Source organism: Myodes glareolus, chromosome 24 (genome assembly GCF_982192425.1).
Source record: "Myodes glareolus chromosome 24, mMyoGla1.1, whole genome shotgun sequence".
Taxonomy (NCBI): Eukaryota; Metazoa; Chordata; class Mammalia; order Rodentia; family Cricetidae; genus Myodes; species Myodes glareolus.
In genome coordinates this window covers 49,262,310-49,286,672 of record NC_142049.1, presented here as the reverse complement: position 1 = coordinate 49,286,672, position 24,363 = coordinate 49,262,310, and the positions used below count along the sequence as shown (strand labels likewise).

Below are 24,363 nucleotides of genomic sequence, written 5' to 3'. Positions count from 1 at the left end.
GGGGGGGGGGGGAGAGGGAGAGAGAGAGAGAGAGAGAGAGAGAGAGAGAGAGAGAGAGAGAGAGCGCGAGCTCTAGCGGAGCCTGGGGGTGTAGGGCACAGGGCCGGTACAGAAATCCAGCTCCACCGCGCGCAGATGCGCCCAGGAACGGGGTTCAGTTCGTTTGCATTTTTATTTTTTTCGAATTGTTTCAATTTTGGGTGGGGGGGTTTCTTTCTTTTAAGTCTCTTCCTTTTCAAAGGGTATTAGATAGACGCTCAGCTCAACTTCATTTCCCCGAGTGCAACACAATCCTTTTACAGCACCCCTCCACCTTTATGCTGGATTACGAACCGCCCAAGTTCCCGAGTGGAGAAATACACGAAGACGGGGGTGTACATGAGCCTGGTTCTCTGCGTGTACGCTCCCCACGACACCAGTGGGGCGACAGTCGAGTCATGTCTTGTCCAAGTTTCTAAAGGAGACTGCCCACTCCGAGGCAGGGCCGCTGATCAGGAAAGGGGGGGCGAGAGGTAGGGGCACCTCGGCAACAGGATGGTCAGGGACATGCGTGTATCCGTGCGTGGCGGAAACACGTGTGTCATGTAGACCTCGGGTCCGACGACCCTGACTCCCCCACGCACACACTGATGAGGAGTCGAAGAGGCCCAGCGACTTCCGGAATCCGCTGTGAATCAGGGGCACAGTTCGGGAGCCCGCGTTCCGGAGCAGGTCTTCAGTGAGGCCTTCTGAGGCTACCCGGGGTGGGGGTGGGGAGTGTACAGTGCGGAGTCAAACAAGCCCCCTCCACCAAGACCACACCGACCCGCCCTTGGTGCCTCAGCCAATCCTGGATCCTGGAGGCACAAGCCCCACCTTCCCACCTTCCTGAAAAGCTGCACTCTTCCAAGGCTGGTCCACGCCCCTACAGACAATTGCGTAGGGCCCGCCTTGCCCTGCAAGACCCGCCCCTTGTGGATTCCCAAAGCACCAAACCCTGCCCTTGGGGACACACCCCTCCCACGCGTGGCCTTTCTCCGCACTATACCCCTGGCAGAAGCCCCACCCCGTACCTGGAGTAAGGGGGCGGAGGGGCGTCGTGCACACCCGAGGCTGCTAACGCCTGCTCGTAAGTGGGGAGGCCTGGAGGTAAGGGCGTCGGGGGAGTCAGGGGACTGATGAGCCCGGTCCTGCGGACAGAAAAAGAGTGATTAGTATAAAACCTACCATGGAGTTGGGCTCGCGTTTAAGAGCACTGGCTGCCCTTACTGAGGACCCAAGTTCCATTCGCAGCACACACATGGCGGCTCATAACGATCTGTAACTTCGTCCCAGGGGGTCCGACGTCCTCTTATGACCTCTGATGATGATTGCACGAGGCATACATGTGGTACATATACATACAGGCATGCAAAACACCCATACACATAAAATAAATCTTTACAAGAAATGAAACAAAATCTACATGACCAAGGGGTTACAGACCAAGAGACTGAAGGAGGGTGGGAGGTGACAGAGGTGGAAGAGAGATGGCCCAGAAAAGTAACAGGAACATCAGGTGGACCACAAGACAAAGTTCAGCAGAGCCACACAGACAGAAACACAATTCTGAAACATTTACTTCCAAAATTTCCCAAATCCACTCTTTTAGCTAAGGTTGCCCAAGCTGGCTTCAAAACTTCCAACAATACTGCCTAGCCTCCCAAGCATTGGAACTGCATGTGTGAGCCACCCTGCCCAGCTTCCAAATTCATTCTTTTACATTTTCATATATTTTTTAAAGATTTATTTGCTTATTTATTACGCATAGTGTTGTCTGCATGTCTGTCTGCAGGCCAGAAGAGGGCACCAGATCTCATTACAGATGGTTGTGAGCCACTACGTGGTTGCTGGGAATTGAACTCGGGACCTCTGGAAGAACAGCCAGTGCTCTTAACCTCTGGGAGCCCTAAATTTTTATAATTAAAGTACAGTTATGCATTCTATGGGTGAGCACACATGCTAACACACAAATGATGGCCAGAGGAGAACTTGGAGGAAGGTTTTCTCCTCCCACCATGCAGGTCCTTGGACTAGAACTCTGTGTTGTCAGTTGAGGGGGGGGGCAGGACCCAGGCCATCCTATGTCCCTGCATGAACACCCTTTACACAGTTCTTCCTTGCTGATCCTACACCTTCACTTCTCTTTCCAGTTTATTTTGAGAAAGGTTCTCCTTAAGTTCCCCAGGCTAGCTTTGAACTCACATCAGAGTGGAAAGGTCTTGAACGGAAGGAAGTGCCGTGATACCCAGCTACAGTTATCAGACACCCTGTGAAACCCTGCTAGTGTGACCTGCACCCATGGGAAAGGCAGTGCCACAGACAGCCATGGACCACAACCTCCACTTGCCTTCTGCCCACAGTGATGACCTCACTGAAACCTGGTACTCGAAAGACTGTCAGGTCTCAACTTCACATTGACTTACTCTCCATAGACCGGTGGCTCCAGACTGGTCTTGCCCCTCTCAGATCAAGCCTCCTCCCTCCCACTTTGCTCTCCATTATCCCCTCCCCCTCCTGGAAGACCCCTTACTCTTGCTGACAGGTCTCCTGCACTCTGAGTCGGCGCTGCCGTCGGTAATGCAGATACCAAAAGGCTCCCAAGCCAGCCAAGACGATGAGCAGGATCCCAGAGGTCAGTCCCACTGCCAAACCTGCAACATCTACTCGTCCACGCCCTGTGGGTAGAGGGTACCACTGCTCCAGGGGCTGCTTCTCAATTCCTTTCCCTAAGGGCATGGGCTAGGAAGCAAGGCCGCTCTGAGCTCCCTTCCTGCTACTCTGGCCTCAGGCAACAAACACCACAGCTTTCTCAGAGCATCTGTTTCTTGCTCTTCGGAATGGGAACAGGAGTCCTACCAGTATATCATGAAAGCTCACTGAGATCTGAGTAGGGAGCCATGGCTCCAGCCTGTCATCTCAGCTGTTTGGGAGGCAGAAGCTGAAGGACAGCGTGTTCGAAGTCTGACAGTGAATTCAAGGTCAGCCTGGGTAAGTTAGCTAGACCCTGTCACAAAACCACAAATGAAAAGGGGTTTGGATGTGGCCTGCAGCTCTGCAGTTGCAGTTCAGGCTCCGGGTTCATTCCTACCACTGGAGAGGGGAGGGAGGGAGGACAGTTCACTGCAAACACACTAATGGCGGATCTTCTACTTCACCTGAGCTGTGTCAGCACAGCACAAGAGGAAGGGGCCATTCCATGGGACGGCTTCAGCATGTACAGGGATAAAAACGGATAAGCTGGAGGGCACCTTGAAATATGGAGGTGTTGAACCTTTTCAGCAAACTAAGGATGCAAAAGGAGACTTCAGCATCCTTGCCCTCAGTCTGATTTGGTTTGCTTTTGGGTCTTTTTATTTTTAAATATGTTTATTACTTTTTGTCATGCTGGAGACTGAAACTAGGATTTTTGTTTGTTTTGTTGTTGTTGTTATTTTTGGTTTTTCAAGACAAGGTTTCTCTGTGTAGTCCTGGCTAGCCTAGAACTCACTCTGTAGACCAGGCAGGCCTTGAACTCACAAAGGTCAATCTGCCTCTGCTTCTGGAGTGCTGAGATTAAAGGCATGCGTCACTGATGTTCCATTGAACTTCTAGCTTTTTAAAAAAAAATTATTTTTGCTGGGCGGTGGTGGTGGTGGTGCACACCTTTAATCCTAGCACTCAGAAGGCAGAGGCAGGCGGATCTCTGTGAGTTTGAGGCCAGCCTGGTCTACAGAACAAGTTTCAGGACTGGCTCCATAGCTGCTGAGAAACCCTGTCTCGAAAAACAAAACAAAACAAAAAGAAAAAAAGAGGGTGTTGGATCCCCTGGAACTGGAAGTGGGGATTGTGACCATTATGTAGGTGCTAGAAACTGAACCTAGGCCCTCTCTAGCAAGAATTCCTAATCCCCGAGCCATCTCTCCAGTCGCCTATCGATTTCCTAAATAATTCATTCTATTATTTTATTCGTATTTGTGTGTATGTGTAGGGGAGGTGGTGCATGTGTGTGTGAATGTTCACAGAGGTCAAAGAAAGGCAGTGGACCTTCTGGAGCTGCTGGAATTATCACCAGTTGTGAGCAGCACTCAGCTAGGGCCCTGGGAGCCAAGCTGCAGTATCTGCAACAACAGCAAGCACTCCTCAGAGCTGTGCCATCTCTCTAGCCCTTACTGCTGATTAAATAGGTGTGTGTGTGTGTGTGTGTGTGTGTGTGTGTGTGTGTGTGTGTGTGTGTAGAGGTCAGAGGACAACTTCCAGAAGTTAGTTCTCTTACTCTACCATGTGGTACCCAGGTGACAAGCACAGTCACCTCCTGAGCAGTCTCAGTGGGGTGCCTTGTTTTTAGGAGGGGGCTCAGTAACTTGGGCAAGCTGGTTACCCAGGGAGCCCCAGGGACCTTTCTGTCTCTCCTCTTCCACAGTGGGATTACAACACAGCTTTTCTCTGGAGATTCAGGGGATCAAAGTAGGGTCCTTGGGGTTGCATGGCCAACACTTTGCCAACTGATCCATCTCTCCAGCCCTTCGTTTGGTTTTATTGAGACACGGAGTCTCAGCTGGCCTCAGATTTGATGTGTAGCACAGGCTGGCCGTGGACTCACAGTCTTTCTGCTTTGGCCTTTGGAGTGGCTTGGATTGCGAGGCCAAGGCCAGGGCCATCAAATCCGGCTGCCTCCTATCTCCACCTCCAACCTTGCTTTTAGCTTGCAGTGAGAAGATAGAACTTTCAAAGACCGGCAGATTTCAGGTGATCCAAGAAGCCTCTAGGCCTTGCTAGGATTGTAGAAAGGAACTATCTCCCCTAGCAACCGGTTCCACTGTGAGGACTACAGTACAGACCCAGGGCCCGTTGCTAAGGTGCATCTACCCCTAGCAACCAGGCCATGAGGGGGTGGGGCAGCTGGTGCCCAGAGGGGGTCCTTCAGCTGGGCAGGAGGCTCTGGTCTTCCAGCTAGGTACAGTTGCTAGGGAGAAGGCCTCCTTAGCAACCAGGCAGACTGTGGCTGGCATGGGGCTGTGGGGGAGGGGAAGCCAGCCAGGTAGTGCTTCTGACTTCCTCTGTCTGGCCTGGCCAGGGCCTGTTGCTAAGGAGCAGCCCCCCTTAGCAACAAGGCTCAAGCCAGGATGAGGACTTCAGAACTCAGAGGAGGGGTTGGGGTAGGCAAACTGGACAGGTGAGAATGGCCAGGCTTCCTGCTCTAGCTCTGTTGCTAGGGAACAGCCCCACTAACAACTAAGATGCTTGTAAGGGACTGGGGCTCTGGAATCTAAAGAAGGACCCAGATGAGCTTGTCCTTCTGATAGGCCCCTTGACAATAACCCCTTCTTCCATCTACCCACCCACATGCTCCCTCCGGGGTTTGGGCCCTCCTATGAATCTGCATGCAGTTGTGCTGGGTTTTCAGACAAGGGCCATAATGAAAAGGGAGGGGACACCTTGTCAGTCATTTCTGGGCAGCATGGGATTTGAGGGAAGGTGGTCCTTGTTTGTGTGTGTGTGACTTTGGATTGAACTCTAGGGCTAAAGGGCTGCTTCCCCATCATGGAGCGAGAGGGCTGAGGACCACTCACCTCCCTTGCCGTTGTAGGTGTAACCTTCCCAGTAGCGTTCCTAGAAGGAGGGGACGAGAAGGGGAAAGAAGCAGCTAGACATGGAGCAGTCCCCACAACCAGTCCACCCTGGTATTTGAAACCCTAGGGAGGTAGAGAGGGAGGTGAAGGCAGAGAGGACCTGGATGCCAGGGTCCTCTGAGGCTCTCACCGTCAGTGTGTTATCCTCAAAGTACTCCCGGGCCTCCTCCCAGGAGCACCTCTCCTCCTGACACTCCCGTTCCAGGTTCCCAGGGGTCAGCAACTCCAGGTCCCAGTGGTTAGCCCGAGGAACCCGCCTGCGGCCAACTAGGAAACTCTGGGCCTCCGGAGGATTCAGGAATATGTCAAGAACTAAGGACATCAGGGTCAAAAGCAGAGACTCCTTAGGATTGAGGACAAGGAAGATAAAGAGTTATGGGTTTCTGAGGGGTGAGGGCTTGGAAACTCCTGGATCTGAGCAAGGAGGGCCAGGGTCTGGATAGTTGGGTATGAGGGTGAAAAATTGGAGTCTGGAAATCTATTTCTGAAGGAGGAAGGCTGAGGCCTGGACTTGTGGGTCTGAGGGAGAACTAGGGTCTGGATTCCTGGATCTGAGGGAGAAGGGCTAGGGTTTGAGAAACCAGGAAATATCCTGGGTAGGAGAAGGCAGAAATTAAGCCTCTGTAAGGCTCTTCCTCAAACACTCACCTTGGTTTTGCTCTTCATAAGGTAAGGTGTCCAGGCAGGTGGCCAATCCCATACAGACTAAGAGCAGGGAAGGATGGCCCCTCATATTGTGTGGGCCTCAGCAGAGTTACGAGGCAAGGACTCCCTGCCTGGACTCTGCAGTCAGTGAATGAAAGAAAAAGCAAGCACTCAACCTGTAACCTGTGCCAGACACTGTTGGTCTGTATCAACTCATCTTAATTCTCAAAACAATTCAATTTGAACAATCTCCTGCTATTCTATAGACGAGAAAACTTTCCCCAGGTGGTAAAGTGACTTGCCTACTGTGCCGGGTATTGGAATGTGAGAGGAGGGAGGATCTCAGCGATGGCAGTGCCTGCCCAATGATGAGCACAGAGTCCACATGCTCTCTCGTATATCCCTCTCTATATTCACAGTACCATGTGACACAGTAAGCACTTCTACAGGTTCATCTGCTGTCCTGGCCCCTTCCAACCTGGCAGGTTCCACTCCAAGTCAACCTCCCTCTGCCCATTGCCTCATCCACCCTCAGAGATCAAAGATTACAGGACAAATGAGGTCCTAAATTTCTAGGTCTGACGTTTTGAGGGAACGGGACCCTGAACTCCAGGGCCTAGGATTTAGGGTCCCAAGTCTCTGGATCCCAATGGTGTGGGAAGTCAGGACACCAGGGTGCCCCTCCACACCCCAAGTTTCTCTGAGAGCAGTATCCACTTACCTGCCCAGACCTGGGAGCCCTGCCTCTCTTCTTTAATGAAGACCCCCTGGGTCAGCAGTAGCCAGCTGTAAAAAAGGGGAGGGGAGAAAGGAGGGGAGAGGAAGGAGGGGTGCTCCACTTCGGTAACAAGGCCCAATCCTGGCTTCTGGCAGGGGGCGGGGCTACTGATTACCTGCTCTGGGAGGGACTCAGGTAAGAGACAAAGTACTTAAAGGAACCTTAGGACCAAGGACTTCGGGGACACAGCCCCACATAGAAGCAAGACTTTGCACATTACGGAGGGATCTAGGGAACCTTATTAGAGTCTCCTCCTCTCTCCTTTCCCAGCCCGGGTCTCTCCCTACAGACAATTTGCTTGGCAGAGCCAGGAAAATAAATCTTGAGTCTCTAGAGATCTACAAACTGGTGGGAACGGAATGCTTTGATTCCAGGAATAACTGGGCGGTACCACATCATATCTGTTTCCTGAGGATGACTAACTTGGACAGCTTGGCCTCGTGATCTTTTGATTATTGCTCATTCTATAATTTATATATTCTATAAATCTTAAGATGCAATGGGGAAAATCAGGTATATATTTGGGAAAGTGGGTATCAGAATATCTGGGCGAAGGAGTTAGTCCTTAAACTCAGACTTGAAAAGAATCAAAGCAACTACACCACTCTGCCTAATACAAGTTTAGTGGTCTCCGACATTCAAACCACTTTCGTTCACCGGAACCTTCGAGTTGTCACTCACGTTTCGGTGGGGGGAAGAGAAGAAGAAAGGACTTACCAAATCACGCGAAGCGCCTTCACTACTAGGGGCAGTATTATTTCCGGTGTCTGCTGCCTAGCGGAAGTGGGAGGAGTGTAGTGGAAAAAAAACAGTACTCTTTTCCGGTTCGGGACAGAGTTGAAGCCACGACGGATCGGATAACCGCTTGTGAGGTGAGCTGCAGGCGGTGTGGGGTCGCGTCGCTAAGAGTCCCTTCTTGTGGGTGGGATATTTGAAGTTCCGAGGGACACAGGATAAGGTTCCGCACTCCGACTTCCTGTTAATCATTAATAGAGCGCTCTGACTCCTTGAGCTGGAGGCTGAACTACATCTCCCAGCATGCCTTGCAGTATGTCGTCCTCATCCTGACCACTCTTAGAAAATGTAGTTCCGTAGTGGAAAAGGGTCCGTACCAGTGCAGGAATGAACGCGGGATTCCCTGGAATAGTGAAGAGTTGAGGCAGAATACCTTAATCCGCTTCAGTTTTCCAGACAGTAGTGAGCAGGGCGATGAGCAGTAGTGAATTAGGCCCTAAAGGATCCTTGAAGGAAGTGAATTATTTTATTTTACTTGAGACAGAGTCTCACATAGTCTTCGCTGTCCCAGAACTCACTGGCCTCAAACTCACAGAGATACACTTGCCCCTGCAGCCCCAAGTGTTCGGTTTAAAGGTGTGCACTACCACACCCAACCACTTTTTTCCATTTGTTTATTTTTAATTGTTATTTCTGCTTTTCGAGATAACCTTGTGTAACAACCCTGGCTACCATGGATCTCACTTTGTAGACCAGGCTGGCCTCGAACTCACAGAGATCTGCCTGACTCTGCCTCCCAAGTGCTGGAATATAAGGCGTGGGCCACCCGGTGATTATTTTTTGTTTTTTTGAGAGAGGGTTGCATGCAGTGCAGGATGGCATCAATTTTCACTATCTCTCTCTCTCTATGGAGATTAAGATTTATTTATAATGGGCGTGGCGCCCCTAAATCCAAAGAGCCTGGGGTGTTTGATTGGACGCATCATCCCAGCCCCTGGCTTCCATATATCCAAAGAGTCTGGAATGTTCAGGTAGCAGTTCCATTCCAAGCCCTCTCCCCTGGGAGTTGCCTTAGTCCAGACTCCACCCCTGAGAAAACCTGCCAAAGGATGACCCCTCCCCAGGGATGCACAAGACCACTCCCACAGGGTATTTAAACTGCACCCCAGAGAACAAACACGTAGTTTTCTGGTCTTCCTTCCCCAGCTCCTCTCTGGGGTCCTGGAAAGCCATCCAGGAGCATTGGTATCCATTAAACCTGGGCTTTTTCTAATTTGGTTGATTTGGTCTGATTCGGATGATTGCGTTGTTAGAGAGGTTTGTTGGGGGTGCAGAAACTTTTTAGTGAACATATCTTTAATCCCAGCACTAGGGAGGCAGAAGTAGGTGGATCTCTCAGGGATTGAGGCCAGCCTGGCTTACATATGATGCTCCAGGCCAGCCAGAGCTACAGAGTGAGACCCTATCCCGAAAAGAAAAAGGATTTTTTTATTTTATGTGAATGAGTGAGGTTTTTGATTTTTTGTTTTGGTTTTGCCAGACAGGGTTTCTCTGTATAGCCCTAGCTCTCCTGGAACTCACTCTGTAGACCAGGATGGTCTTGATCTCACAGAAATTCACCAGCCTCTGCCTCCCAAGTGCTGGGATTAAAGGTGTGCCCCACCACTGCCCAGCTTGAATGACTGTTTTGCTTGCATGTATGATTGTGCATCACTCAAATATGGCGCCTATAGAGGCCAGAAAAGGGCTATCAGCTCACCCGGAACTAGAATTAGTCATGAGCTGCCATATGTATGCTAGATATCAAACTCAGGTCCTCTGGAAGAACAGCCCAGTGCTCTTAGCCTCTGCCCGATCTCTTCTGCCTCTTAATTTGTTTTTTGTTTGTTTTGTTTTTGTTTTGAGACAGGTAGCCCTGTACTGAAATTATAAGCATGCAGTCACCACTCCTAGCTCATGTTGTTCTTATTTTTCAGTGAGCTTTATTGAGATATAATTTCACATAATATGTACTTTACCCACTTATAATAATATATACTTTGCAAACAATTCAGAGTGTATTCACAAAGTTGTATAGGCATCACCACTAACAATTTTAGAGCATGTTCTCTGGGTGTGGTAGCACACACCTATAATCCTTCCCATTCCAGAGGATCTAATGCCCTCTTCTGGCCTCCAAGAGCACCAGACAGGAACCTGTTATGCAGACATAATCACTCCGTGGCCAAGGCAGCAAGTTCATATAGTATCAGAGGCCAAGCTGAGCTAAATAGACCGTCTCAAGTCAATTTTAGGACATGTTCAACATCCCAAAAGAAATCCTGTCCTACATTCTTTGTAACCTGTCTTTCCTACCCCCAGCCCTTGGCAGCCTCTGAGCACCTATGAATTTACCTGATCTGCACATGTCTCCTAACTGCAGCCATACAGGTGTGGGCTCTGTGGCCGCTTTCCTCACTCGGCATATTGTTTCTAGGCCCTCCATGCTATATCCTGATGCCTGTCTGTGGATGCACATTATTCTGTTATATCCTGTCTGTGGATGAGCAGTATTCTGTTATATCCTGACTGTCTGTGGATGCACAGTATTCTGTTATATCCTGTCTGTCTGTCTGTGGATGCACAGTATTCTGTTATATCCTGACTGTCTGTGGATGAGCAGTATTCTGTTATATCCTGTCTGTCTGCCTGTGGGTGCACAGTATTCTGTTATATCCTGACTGTCTGTGGATGCACAGTATTCTGTTATATCCTGTCTGTCTGTCTGTGGATGCACAGTATTCTGTTATATCCTGACTGTCTGTGGATGAGCAGTATTCTGTTATATCCTGACTGTCTATGGATGAGCAGTATTCTGTTATATCCTGTCTGTCTGTCTGTGGATGCACAGTATTCTGTTATATCCTGACTGTCTGTGGATGAGCAGTATTCTGTTATCTCCTGTCTGTCTGCCTGTGGGTGCACAGTATTCTGTTGTGTGAGATACAGCACATTTCATTTCTCCCTCAGTTGATGGACCATTAGAATTGTTTCGACTTTTTGGCTCTTGCAGCTGGTGCTGCTGTGCACATGCGTGTGCAACTGTGCACATACATGTTCGAGGTTTGTATGGATGTGTTCTGACACTCCCTCGGAGTTAGGTCTGTGAGTCACAGCCTGTGGCATCCTCTTGAAGAACTTCCTCCTCACATTAATGTGTGTGCCTCCCAGTTCCTTTTCATTCTCACTTTAACGATTTATTTATTTTTGCCTGCACGTATATCTGTGTGAGGGCACCAGGTCCCCTGCAGTTACAGACAGCTATAAGCTGCCATGTAGGTGCTGGGAATTGAACCCCAGTCCTCTGGAAAAGCAGCCAGTGCTCTTAACCACCTCTCAGCCCTCTCTCCAGCCCCCTATTCTCACTTAACTGTTGGTCACACATGGTTATAATAGTAGGGCGTGAACTGGTTCTTCATTATGGTTTTTATATTAATTTTGTGTGTGTGTGGTGCTGGGGATGAAATCTGAGTGTATGTGGATGCTCACAGAGGCCAAAAGAAAGCATTGTATCCTCCCTGGAGCTGGAGTTACAGGTGGTTATGAGCTGTCAGTCATGGGTGCTGGGAATCGAACTCTGGTCCTTTGCAAGAGCAGCAAGTACTTTAAATCCCTGAGTTATCTCTTCAGCCCCAGCTTTTGTTTTGTTTGTTTGGTTGTGTGGTTAGTTGGTTGGTTTTTGGTTTTGGTTGTGTAGACCAAACACAGGATTTTTCTGTGTAGACCCGTGTAGCATGAGGGGCTGCTTGTTGGGGTTTCTGTCCTACCCAGTTCCCACAGCTGTTTAGCCCCAAAGAAAATCACACAGAGGTCTCCAAAAGATTATAAATAGATTGTCCCATTAGCTCAGGTTTCTTATTAGCTATTGTAGCTTATATTAACCCATTATTCTTATCAATGTTAGCCACATGGCTCGGTACCTTTCTCAGCAGGGCAGGTCACATCTTGCTTCTCTCGTGGTCTGGGCAGAACTGCAGGAGAGAGCTTCCTTTTTCCCAGAATATGCCTGTTCTCATTGCCCTGCCTCTACTTCCTGTCTGGTTGTCCTGCCTATGCTTCCTGCCTGGCTATTGACCAATCAGCGTTTATTTAAAACATAATTGACAGAATGCAGAATTGTCCCCCACCAGCCCTAGAACTCACTCTGTAGAGTAGGCTGGCCATGTAGGTGCTGGGAATTGTACCCCTTCTGTGGCCTTCTGGTAGCTGCAACTGGTTCCCCTCTCCCATATGACACAGCCCAGTCTGGTTATGTCCAATCTGAACCCTCCCAGATGTCCCTGCCTCTAGGCTGTGCTCTCCTGCACATCTGTAACAAACTCTCTCTGGCTGTGCTCTCCTGCACATCTGTAACAAACTCTCTCCTCCATACCTAAGAGCAGTCATGTCCTTTCCTTTTTATTTTTATTTTTTTCATTCACATAGCAAGTTTGGGGCCAGCCTGGGTTAATGAGACGGTGCCTCAGAGGCCAGCCATCTGCAAAGCAGGAATGGAGTCATCACCAACACCATAGTAACCATGCCCGGACTTGCAGTCCCCATGAGAAAGTGACATACACCTGTCACCCCAGCCCTTAGGAAGCTGAGTTCAAGGCCAGCCTGAGCTACAGTGTGAGATACACACACCTCAAAAAGGATTAAAAAAAAAAAAGTGGTTTTAGTGGTTTTAGTTGAAGTAACTTGCAGGGTGGCCTAGGTGTGCTGAAGCCCCTGCTGCTCCCTTTCTGTACCAAATGGCACACCCCTGGCTCTCCAGTGCCCATAGGCTTCTTTATTGGTAGCCACCCACAAGCATTGCCTAAGTCAGCTCTTCCTCTAGAGATCGTGAAAGGGTGCTGGCCACATCCCCCCTCCCACCGACATGACATAGTCTGTAGTTTGGGTTTTATTGAGCCCTTCTGAAAAGCTCCTTGGTGTCTCTAGCGTGTGGCATTTGGGGAGGCTGTGCTAAACCTCTGCCCTCCCATTACTGTAAGTTTCTAGCGCTGGGTCTTGTCTTCTCTCTTATAAAGTGAGGAAAATATGAGAAACTCCGGAGAAGGACCTGGAGAGGAAAGGCAGGGGAGGTTATAGGTGACACCCCACCTTAATAAAACAACAACAAAGTCCTCAAATTGAGACATGGCTCAGATGCCTAAAATCCTGCAGTGAGGGATGGGGAACATGGCTAGGAGCAGAACACATGGCCCACTCAGAGATTGCATTGACTCCAATTCCACCACACACACACACACACGTCAGACAAATGCATATGTGTCCATTCCCTTGGCCATCTGAGCCTCCAAAGCCTCCAAACCTCATGTGGCCCCAGAAGTTAAACCATACATACCTAAGGGAATAAAATAAGAAGGGCAAATCCCGTCATATTCTAGCTGGGGTGTGGCCTTCTGTTATGTTAGCTGTATTAGCTGTCTCTAGGCAGGAGCTTCCCTCCTAAGCCCCAGCAGGGAGACACTTAGAGGACAGACAGGAGACTGCGGCTGTGACATCAGCACTGCAGGGTTGACATATGGGCACAGGGAGATCTCTGGGACTTGAAGGCCAGGTCTACAAAGTGAGTTCCAGGCTAGCCAAGGCTACATAGTAAGTCCCAGTCTCAAAAATGGAAGTTGACCTGTGGACAGGCTCCAGACTTCTCTTGGTTCTCATTTGAGAAGTTTTCATTATATGTGTGTATTCATTATATGTGCGTATTCATTATATGTGTGTGCGCGCGCATGCATTCATGGTGTGTGTGTATGTGTGTGCATTCATGGTGTGTGTGTGCATTCATGGTGTGTATGCATATTCATTGTGTGTGTATATGTGTGTGCGTTCAATGTATGTGTATTCATGGTGTGTATACACATTGTGCGTGTATACGCGTGTGCGTGCGTTCGTGATGTGTGTGCATCGTGGTGTGTGTGCGTTCATGGTGTATGTGTGTGTGTGTGCATTTATGGTGTGTGTGTGCATTTATGGTGTGTGTGCGTTCATGGTGTGTGAGGGCGCATTCGTGGTGTGTGTGTATGTGTGTGTGTGTTCATGGTGTGTGTGTGTGTGTGTGTGCATGTATGCATTTTGTGTGATGCTGGGGCTATTGTGTCACGGCACACAAGCTCGGAGGCCATCTTTGTGTCTCTCCTCATGCTCACATGGGTTTTGGGGTTGGAACTCAGGCTGTCAACTTGCACAGCGAGTGTCTTTTACTCATTGTGCCGTCTTGCTGTCCCATTAAATTTTTATTGCCTTTGTTTGTGTGGCTGTTTGTTATGTGCGCACACAGACATTCGCGCCACTAAACTCTTGGAGGTCAGGACAGATTGCACAGATTCTTCTTTTTTCTCCATCATGTGATCTGTAGACGGGTTTTTCTATGGACCACCAGCTCACAAACGGAGCTCAGTCTTGTCCCCTAGTTCTTCTCACTGAAATTAACCAGTTTGTAGTCGTCTACATTTTGCCTTTGCCTTGTGGCTTTTTACCTCCCTTCCATCTGTTTGTTTGTTTGTTTTACGAGATAGGGTTTCTCTGTAGCTCTGGCTGTCCTGGAACTAGCTCTTGGAGACCAGGCTGGCCTCGAACTCACAGAGATCCGCCTGCCTCTGTCTCTTAAGTGCTGGGGTTAAAGGCGTGCGCTGTCACCACCTAGCCCTCTATTCCTTCTTGCACCTCCTGTGTCCCCTCTCACACCTTGATTCATCTCCTCTTCCTTTCTCTTTGCCCAGAAGTCCTACCTAGCTCTTGGCCATTAGATTTCTTTATTAAAGCAGTCAGAAGGTGCTGTGGCAAAGACACATCTTCACAGTGTACACAAAGGCTGACCTCAGGCCGGCACCTTTCTCCCTCAGCTGTCTCGGCACCTGGCCAGGCTGGTTTACTTGTTTTGTTTTCCCTTTGGTGTTTGTTGGTTTGATTGGTTTTCTGAGACAGGGTTTCTCTGTGTAGCCCTGGCTGTCCTGAAACTCTCTCTATAGACCAGGCTGGCCTCAACCTCAAGAGATCCACCCACCACTGCCTCCCGAATGCTGGGATTAAAGGCGAGTGCCACCACCACCATCACCCAGCTGTTTGTTTTGTTTTTAGTTTTTACACTTTTGCGGGCTGAAGAGATGTTTCCGCTTTAAGGGTTTCTGTTGCTCTCGCAGAGGACCCAGGTTTGGTTCCCAGACCCACGTGGCGGCTTGCAGTCACTGTAACCCCAGTCCCAGGGATCAGACACCCTCTTCTGACCTCTGAAGACACGAGACACACGCGAATGGTGATAGATAGTGCAGGGAAAAAAACTCATACCCATAAAATAAAAATAAAGGTTCAATTTTTAACACTAAAATAAGTTTTTAGCTGGGTGGTGGTAGCTCATGCTTTTAATCCCAGCGCTTGGGAGGCAGAGGCAGGTAGATCTGAGTTTGAGGCCAGCCTAATCTACAGAGTGAGTTCCAGGACAGCCAGGGCTACACAGAGAAAGCCTTTCCCATTTTAAAAAAAAAAAAAAGAAAAAAGAAAGAAAAGAAAAGAAAAAAAAAGAATGAAAAGAAAAAGAAAGAAAGAGAAAGGAAGAAAAGAAAAGAGTCCCTTGGGCCTGGAGAGTGTCGCTCAGCAGTAAGAGGGCCCAGATTTGGTCCCAGTGCGCCCCTCCCCCATGCCAGGCAGCTGTCACTCCAGCGGCAGGAGATCTGACATCATCGAGCCCCTGGGCAGCTACACATTGTGTGTCAAAACATACACACAGGCATATACAGGAAGAAAAACAAAATCTTGGGAAAAGATACCCCCCTCTCTAGCTGCTCCTCTCATTTAAAGAGCGAATGTTTCACCAACCTAGCAGAATCCTCTCCCTGTGGCCAAGAGACGCCAGCCAGCCAGTGCCAAATACTTCTCAAGGTCAAGGCAGTTGGGGCCTAAGAATAAAGCAGGAATTGGCCCATGTGGTCAACACAGCCAAAGCCCAGGGGACTGGGAAGGGGACGCAAGTGAGAGTAGGCGGCAGATGCTAGAGGTTTGGGGGCGGGAAGATCAGAGGAGGCTGGCAGGTAGGTGCTGGATTGAAACAGTGGGCTGCATTCGTAGCATCGTGCCAAACTACCTAACCTGTCCTTGGATTCACTCTTTAGCCCAGACTGGCCTTGTAGTTATTTATAATTTTTAAAATTTACTTATGTATTTTATGTGTGAGTATTGTATCTGCCAGAAGAGGGCATCAGACCCCGTTATAGGTGGTTGTAAGCCTCCATATGGTTGCTGGAAATTGAACTCGGGACCTCTGTTTTTTGTGTTGTTGGTTTTGTTTGTTTGTTTGAGACAGGGTTTCTCTGTAGCTTTGGAGCCTGTCCTGGAACTAGCTCTTGTAGACCAGGTTGGCCTCGAACTCACAGAGATCCTCCTGCCTCTGCCTCCTGCATGCGCCACCACCATCTGGCTAAACTCAGGACCTCTGGAAGAGCAGCCAGTGCTCTTAACCACTGAGCCATCTCTCCATCCCTGTTTATAAAAATTTTTTATATTTTATTATTTATGTTTTGTACATGTGAGTGTGCATGCATACATGCTTGCTTATGGGGGAGCATTGTGTGTTTGTGCTTGCATGCAATGCAGCCAGAGAACAACTTTAGGAGTCTGTTCTCTCCTTCCACTATGGGATCTCAGGAAAGAATTTAGGTCATCCGGTTTGTTCATAAAGTGCTTTCACCCTTTGAACCACCTCATGGCCTATGCTCGCATCCTCTCAACTTGGCTTGCCCCTGCAGCACATTGACTACAGAGGGTACAGGAAAACCTTTCTAGAGCGGGGATGCCATCCAGCTGAAGATCTGCATTGGGGCTGGAGAGATGGCTCATCGGTTAAGAGCATTTCTGCTCTTCCAGGCGACTCTCATTGGTTCCCAGCACCCAAGTCTGACAGCTCACTGTGCCTGTCACCGCGAGGTCACCCTCGTCTGGTTTATGTTCACACATAGGCACACACGTAGGTTATAAAAAAGAATCAAGTGAAAAAAAAAACCAAAAACATCTCAGCCGGGCGGTGGTGGCGCATGCCTTTAATCCCAGCACTCGGGAAGCAGAGGCAGACGGATCTCTGTGAGTTCGAGGCCAGCCTAGTCTACAAGAGCTAGTTCTAGGACAGGCTTCAGAGCTACTGAGAAACCTGAGAAACCTTGTCTTGAAAAACCAAAAAAAAAAAAAAAATCTCTGTTTTCAGTCTGTGTAAATGTATCAAAAAACAAAAATCGATGCCAGCAGGCGGGGGGACCACCAGAACTGGGGTACCCATCACAGAAGTTCTGTGTAAGACAAGTGTTTCAAGGCGGCCAGAAGAGATAAAGTGGCCTGGACATCTGGGTACTGCCTGCATCCAGAAAAGATGGCGGGGACTGCCCTGATCGCTGGGGTCTCCTTTCTCTCCTAGCGCGCGCCCTGCACGCTGGACTCAAGGCTCGCCTTCCCCAGTGCTGGCTTCCAGCTCGCCTCTGACGGTTGAGTCAGGGTCTCATCATTATGCTTCCCATCCGTACTCAGATTTGTGACCCTACTTCTTCACCCTCCCCGGTGGCTGGGATGACAGGCATGTGACAGCAGATTTGGACTTTTATTTTCGGTCAATCTGCTAGAATTCTTTGTAACATTGTGCTATGTATAATACTTGTTTATTCTCATGCCTATACACAGGACTTTTATCCTGACTTAACAGGAAAGGCTAAAGAAGTCAAAGCATGTATACATGTATACAATGAGACATCCTCAGCCACCCATAGGTGACACTAGAACATTGGTTCTCAATCTGGGGGTCACATATCAGATCTGCATATCAGATGTTTAGGTTACAGTTCATGACAGCAGCAAAGTTAGTTATGAAGTAGCAACAAAATGATTTATGATTGGGGTCACCACAACATGAGGAACATATTAAAAAGGGTCACAGCATTAGGAAGGTTGAGAAACAGTGGTCTAGAACTTTCCACTTCCGTGAACCTCCCTCAGATGCTGGTTTCTCCAGCATGGTCTTCCTAAAGGCCAAGTTCCTGGTTGTGGCTGTGTGAGTGTGGAAAGTCTCTCAGACCCAGGCTGGTTTCTCGCTTGTGATTGACACTTGTCTATGGAGTCACAGCACACCCACTTCTCCACAGCCCCTGCCATTGCCTCCAGGAGGTTTTTCTGCATCCTACTTGATGTCAGGGAACTCCAGTGCTCAAAATCTCAGAATTAGAGCCACACATGGTGATGCACACCTTTAATCCCAGCACTCGGGAGGCAGAGGCAGGCAGCTCTGTGAGTTCGAGGCCAGCCTGGTCTACAGAATGAAAGGAGAAGGAGAAAATAAGTAAATTTCCTTTTGTTCTTTTTGCTTTTGTTTTTCTCTAGACAGGGTTTCTCTGTGTGGCTCTGACTGTCCTGGAACTCACTCTGTAGATCAGACTGGCCTCAAACTCAGAGATCCGCCTGCTTCTGCCTAGTGCTGGGATTAAAGGTATATACCACCACCACCACCTAGCATTATATTATAAATTGTTTTATTATAAAAATTAATTTTATTTTTTGGTTACAAGAATCTTTTTTTTTTTAAAGATTTATTTCTTTATTATGTACACAACATTCCTTCCATGTATGCTTGCATGCCAGAAGAGGGCACCAGATCTCATTACAGATGTCTGTGTGTATGTCTGCAGGCCAGAAGGGGGCACCAGATCTCATTACAGATGGTTGTGAGCCACCAAGTGGTTGCTGGGAATTGAACTCAGGACCTCTGGAAGAGCAGTCAGTGCCCTTAACCTCTGAGCCATCTCTCCAGCCCCTGGTTACAAGAATCTTGCCTGAATGTACATTTGAGCAACACAGGTGTGCTTGGTGCCCGGGAAGCCAGAGAGGCATCTGATCCTCTAGAACCGAGTCATGGATGGTTGTGAGCCGCCGTGTGAGTGCTGGGACTGAGCCTCTGGTAGAGCAGCCAGTGCTCTTATCCTTTGAACCATCTCTCCAGTTCTGGCCCCCAAATTTAAATGGCCTAGACATAGTGGCATCTACCTGTCACGTCCAGCACTCTGGAGGTGGAGGCAGGAGGAGAAATTCAAGGTTACCCTCAACCTCATAGCTTCAGAGACCAGCTTTGTGAGCCCTGGTACAGTAAACACCAAGTATAGTGCTGTTGGCTGATTGGTCACTGCAGACACCACTGTCCGCCCACAGAGGGTCAGGACGTGCCTGCTGGGCTGACGGGGGCACAACACCAAAGAGGACAAGAGTCCCCCTACTTAGTTCTCTCTTGTTTTCAGAATGGCATGTGTGCAGGCTTGCAGCCTGCAGCACACGTGTAGAGGTCAGGTGACTTTGTGGCACTGGCTCTCCCCTCCCTTGTTTCTGTGTGACACGGGCATTGCACGCAGGTCATTGTCTCATTGCCTCTGCAAGGCAAGCCCTCCACCCTGAGCCATCTCGTGGCCCTCGATTTGTGTTTCTGAGACAGGGCCCCTCTCGGCCCTTGCTGTCTGGAACTTGGGTCAAGCCCCCACCCCCGCCTCAGCCTTCTGAGTGCTGGAATTGCAGGGGTGGGCCTCCACATCTAGGGAGCCTGGAGCACACACAGAGGACAACAGAGTGACTTCTGACTTGTCCTGCGCCACCACACTCGGGTCTGGAGAGGATGTCAGTCTTAGCTGTTTTTTATTTTGGTTTCTGTGTTTGGTTTCCCTGAAGAGCTGTGGTTAAACCCAGGGCCTCTTGCATGCTAGGGAAGTGCTGTGCCTGCGCTCTGCCGGGCTCCTTCTGCGTTTGAGATGTCTCACTACATTGCCCAGGCCACATCTGAGGTGAGGCCTGCTTTACTTTGCCAGCCTGGCTTAGTTCTTCATTTTTAAATAATCAGCTAATTTGGTGTGTGTGTGTGAGAGAGAGAGAGAGACAGACAGACAGACAGACAGACAGACAGAGAGGAGAGACAGACAGAGTATCTCCTGGGGCTGCAGTTACAGAACTTGTAAGCTGGAGTGTCTCCAGCTCTCTCTATTTTTTTATTGCAGAGAAGTATGAGTAATTGAGTAATTATCAAAACAGTTTTGAATATAAAGATATGACATTAGGTTAAAATGGGAAACGTGATGAAGACATAAGTTCACGGAGAAAGGAGGACCTGTAAAGTTCATTTTTGTTGGACCAGCTTTCTTTTTAGACTTTATTTATTATGTGTACAGTGCTCTGCATGTGTGCCTGCACGCCAGCAGAGGGCGCCAGATCTCATACAGATGGCTGGGAGCCACCATGTGGTTACTAGGAATTGAACTCGGGACGTCTGGAAGAGCAGCCACTGCTTCTATCCTCTTAGCCCTCTCTCCAGCCCCTGAAACAGCTTTTTTAAGAATTTGCATGTATGTGGGTTTTTTTTTTTCAGATGTATAGTGGAAAGTATCAAGCCACTGTATTTAGATTACACCCGTTACATTTTCAAAGACAATAGAATGATGTTATTGTAAAATCTCCAGGGTGGAGAGATGACTCTGAGATTAGCAGTGGATTAGGGTCCCAGCAGCTCCAGAGGACCTGCAACCCTCTTCTGGTCTCTGAAGCTCTCCTTGCATGTGACGCATATTCAGACAAGCAAGTACATACATAGACACATAAAATATGTTTAAAAGTCAGAGTTTCACCGGCCAGTGGCTCACGCCTTTAATCTCAGCCCTTGGCAGGCAGAGGCAGGTGGAGTCTGAGGCCAGCCTGGTCTACAGGATGAGATTCTGTCTCAAAACCAAAAGTTAGTAGCTGGTGCTGCCTGATTTTCTTCCGCCCTGCTTCAGACTTGTACTACTGAGGCTCAGGCTGTGTTTGGGTAAGTTTATTTGGCTTCTGGGGCAGGCTGCTGTTGTTGTGGGGTATCCCAGGGTCACCCCAGCCCAGCCGTTGCCCCTTTCTTCCACAGGATGACGCGGCACGGCAAGAACTGCACTGCAGGAGCCGTGTACACCTACCATGAGAAGAAGAAGGACACAGGTACCGTCTGGGGACCTCACTCCCCTCTGGTTCCCCTCATGGGGTCTGGCTGTTTTGCTCTTCTCTTGTCCTATTCTGCCCTTGAATGGCCTGTCGCTGCCCTGTGTGTACTAATGATGGTGACCACAGGTAGCAGGGCCATGTGACTCATCTAACACATCCCTGGATACCACCTTTGCAGAAAGGAAGGCTGAGAGCCACAGTGGCCCCCACCCCAGGAGAGGGGAGCCAGCCATGACCCTCTTTACCCCTCTGCCCCACTGTGGGGGAGTAAGGCTGACCTAGCAATGGCTTTCTCGGGTTCCACTCAACCCCCACATTTCCTTGGGCATTTGGTGAAAGACATGTCTGCATCCATCACCACTTTTCTCTGTTCCCAGCGGCCTCAGGCTATGGGACCCAGAACATTCGACTGAGCCGGGATGCTGTGAAGGACTTTGACTGCTGCTGTCTCTCGCTGCAGCCCTGTCATGATCCTGTGGTCACGTGAGCAGGGGAGGGGCAGCAGGGCAGCTGGTGTGTGTGGGTTCACCCTCTCAGAGCTATCTCCAGAGACAGGCAGCTGCCCCTCCACCACCGGTGGAAAGAGTCCATGGCTAATAGCTGGGGCTGGGCTCAGCAGGTGGAGTGCTTTCCTAGCCTGCAGGAAGCTCTGGGTTCTCAGTGCCACAGAAAACCAGGTGTGACGCACTCAGCGCAAACGGAGGATGGGGGTTCCAGGGGTTCAAAGCAAACCTCAGCTACATAGCAGTTTAAAGCTAACCTGAGCTGCAGAACATCGTGTCCCACAATAAAATGAAAAGAAATGGACTGAAGGGAGCACCATGGGAGATGTCACCTAAGGATTGTAGTGGTACCAAGGGTGGGCGTGAATGGATGGATGCTGGGTGAGGATGCTCTATGGTGGTACCCAGGGTGGACGTGAATGGATGGATGCTGGAGTGAGGATGCTCGGTGGTGGTATCCAGGGTGGGCGTGAATGGATGGATGCTGGAGTGAGGATGCTCGGTGGTGGTACCCAGGGTGGGCGTGAATGGATGGATGCTGGAATGAGGATGCTCGGTGGTGGTACCCAGGGTGGGCGTGAATGGATGGATGCTGGAGTGAGGATGCTCGGTGGTGTACCCAGGGTGGGCATGAATGGATATAGAAGTGAGTGGATGTCATCTTGTGATGAAGCCCAGGCCCATGCTTTCCTCACCCCTTCTCTGCAGCCCAGATGGCTACCTCTATGAACGGGAGGCAATCCTGGAGTACATCTTACACCAGAAGAAAGAGATTGCCCGGCAGATGAAGGTGATGGGTACCGAGGAGAAGGGAAGGGACTCAGCGGGGCAGTTCCTTTTCTCGAGGGCCCTTCCCTGATGCTGGTCTCTGCCTGGAGCAGCATCCACTCCCACTTCTGTCCAGATGTTTCCAGGCAGCATCTGTGTTGACCTCCTTTAGGCCAGGATCTCTGGGACTCACCCTGCTCTAGTAACCTGAGGCCCCTGTGTGCCCCACACCCTGTGCTTGTGCTGGGCTGCACTCTGCAGGAGCAGCTTCCTTGGCTCTCCTCAGCTCCAGGCACATGGCAGAGGTGTGTGATGTGTGATGACCACCAGAGGGCCCCACTGAGCAAGTGGGAGACAGATTTCTCTAGGTGCCCACTGTGACTCTGGTCTGGCTTTCTGGCACTCAGGACACACTGAGGGGTTGTTTTGTTTTTGCTTGGGCCAGGGCTGGAAGCCAGCCCTCATCAGCCGAGCGTTTGCAGTGCTGTTGCTTCCCGCCGCTGGCCCCAGCATGCTCAGCACCCACTCCCCAGCCTCTTCAGACTCCATGTCCTCCTCACAGCACGGTGGCTAGCCAGGCTCCCCCTCTCATGGCACCACTGTCGAGGCCTTCATGGTCACTGTTGACACCTGCTGAGTGCCAGGGGGACTGAGCGAGGAGCAGACTTTCCTGTTCTGGTCACACGGGATTGAGCGAGGAGCAGACTTTCCTGTTCTGGTCACACAGGACAAAGCACACTGTGCTGCTCACAGACTTCCAGGTCAAGCTCCCTGTGGCAGGACAGGGGTTCCCTGGCCAGCTCGCTTGCTTTCTTGAGCGCTTACTGTGTGCCTCTCAGTCTCAGCACTTTGGAAACGACCCTGTGTGGCTGGAGTGCTTGCTTAGTGTGCAGGAAGCCTGTGGTCCCACACCCAGCACCAAATAACCAGGTGTGGTGGGACGTGACTGGATTCGTGGAAAATCAGGAGTTCAAGGCCACCCTTGCATTCCAGGCCAGCCTGGGCTCTATGAGCCCCTGTCTCACCTTGAGCAGGCCCTCCCAACAAGAAGACTCTGGGTCCCACGCTATCTGAATAGGAAACCAAGGACTCAGAAATGCCAGGGCTACCTTATCACACAAAAGCATCAACGGTTGCCAGCCCCTGCCAGAGCTGCTCAGGGCTCTAGCCTCCCGCTGGTGGGTGCTGAGCCAGGCCCCTCTTCCCCTAGGCCTATGAGAAGCAGCGAGGAGCCCGCAGGGAAGAGCAGAGACAGCTCCAGCGAGCGGCAGCCGAGGACCAAGCCCGAGGCTTCCTGGAGAAGGAGGCAGCCATTGTGAGCCGGCCCCTCAACCCCTTCATGCCCAAGGCTGCCACCTTACCCAACACAGGTGACAGGGAACACCTGCCCTTGGCCAGTGGTCTTCAGGGGATGGCTTTCTGAGGTGCGTACCCCAGCTTCTCTCTCCACAGATGGTGAGCAGCCAGGGCCCAGCGCGGGTCCCCCAGGGAAGGACAAGGACAAAATGCTGCCCAGCTTCTGGATTCCCTCACTGACGCCCGAGGCAAAGGCCACAAAGCTGGAAAAACCAGTGAGCTTTCAGTGTTCCAGCCCCTCATGCCCCTTACATGTTGACCTCTGACCTTCCTTCTCCCCTGTTGACCTTTTTCCTATGCCTGCAGTCCCGCACTGTGACCTGCCCGATGTCTGGGAAGCCACTGCGCATGTCAGACCTGACGCCGGTGCGCTTCACGCAGCTGGACGACTCTGTGGACCGTGTGGGGCTCATCACACGCAGTGAGCGCTACGTGTGTGCAGTGACCCGAGACAGCTTGAGCAACGCCACGCCGTGTGCAGTGCTGCGGCCCTCGTGAGTAGGGTTGGGGAGGAGAGTCTGGAGGGACCCCAAGATGTCCTAGGGCCAACCTTTGCTTTGTCTCCCTGCAGTGGGGCTGTGGTCACTCTGGAGTGTGTCGAGAAACTGATTCGAAAGGACATGGTGGACCCCGTGAATGGGGACACGCTGACAGAGCGCGACATCATCGTGCTGCAGCGGGTGAGTTGCCAGTGCGCACCCCAGCCCCACCCCCACCATCTCTCCTGTGCCCCAGGGCCCCTCCATCTCCTGCCCTAGGACTTACTTTTCCCTAGTCCACATAGGAACCGCTGCTGTTGCCTGGGCCAGCCCAGCAGGCTCCTCAGCTTGTTCTTTTCTCCTTTCCAGGGCGGTACAGGCTTCGCAGGTTCAGGAGTGAAGCTACAGGCGGAGATGTCCCGGCCAGTGATGCAGGCCTGAGCTATGATCTAATAAACCTGCATGTGAACCAA

General features: G+C 50.4%; 2 protein-coding genes across 4 annotated transcripts; one reads left to right on the top strand and one right to left on the bottom strand.

Annotated features, from left to right (window-relative positions):
• Positions 1-153: 153 nt before the first annotated feature.
• Prrg2 (proline rich and Gla domain 2) lies at positions 154-7,910 on the bottom strand. Of its 2 annotated transcripts, XM_048438070.3 has the most exons (8): positions 7,771-7,910; positions 6,997-7,061; positions 6,279-6,413; positions 5,761-5,942; positions 5,571-5,610; positions 2,552-2,696; positions 1,053-1,169; positions 154-734 (listed from the first exon to the last, which is right to left on the bottom strand). In XM_048438070.3, the coding sequence occupies exons 3-8, from the start codon at positions 6,361-6,363 to the stop codon at positions 716-718; spliced, it is 588 nt and encodes a 195-aa protein (XP_048294027.1). In that variant the 5' UTR covers positions 6,364-6,413; positions 6,997-7,061; positions 7,771-7,910; the 3' UTR covers positions 154-715. The 2 variants fall into 2 exon arrangements, with proteins under 2 accessions (XP_048294027.1, XP_085538994.1); XM_085682868.2 differs by lacking the exon at positions 7,771-7,910 and having other exon boundaries at positions 6,997-7,159.
• Positions 7,786-24,363, top strand: Nosip (nitric oxide synthase interacting protein). Of its 2 annotated transcripts, none has more exons than XM_087901541.1 (9): positions 7,786-7,925; positions 20,711-20,781; positions 21,162-21,267; positions 21,996-22,077; positions 23,266-23,425; positions 23,508-23,626; positions 23,718-23,905; positions 23,983-24,091; positions 24,260-24,363. In XM_087901541.1, the coding sequence occupies exons 2-9, from the start codon at positions 20,712-20,714 to the stop codon at positions 24,329-24,331; spliced, it is 906 nt and encodes a 301-aa protein (XP_087757667.1). In that variant the 5' UTR covers positions 7,786-7,925; position 20,711; the 3' UTR covers positions 24,332-24,363. The 2 variants fall into 2 exon arrangements, with proteins under 2 accessions (XP_087757667.1, XP_087757666.1); XM_087901540.1 differs by having other exon boundaries at positions 23,493-23,626.

Coding starts and splice junctions, on each gene's coding strand:
- Nosip (XM_087901540.1), top strand. CDS start 20,712: ATGACGCGGCACGGCAAGAACTGCACTGCAGGAGCCGTGTACACCTAC. Junction 22,078..23,265: donor AGATTGCCCGGCAGATGAAG/GTGATGGGTACC, acceptor CTCTTCCCCTAG/GCCTATGAGAAGCAGCGAGG. Junction 24,092..24,259: donor ACATCATCGTGCTGCAGCGG/GTGAGTTGCCAG, acceptor TCTCCTTTCCAG/GGCGGTACAGGCTTCGCAGG.
- Prrg2 (XM_048438070.3), bottom strand. CDS start 6,363: ATGAGGGGCCATCCTTCCCTGCTCTTAGTCTGTATGGGATTGGCCACC. Junction 5,943..6,278: donor TTATGAAGAGCAAAACCAAG/GTGAGTGTTTGA, acceptor TGATGTCCTTAG/TTCTTGACATATTCCTGAAT. Junction 1,170..2,551: donor CAGGAGACCTGTCAGCAAGA/GTAAGGGGTCTT, acceptor TTCTGTCCGCAG/GACCGGGCTCATCAGTCCCC.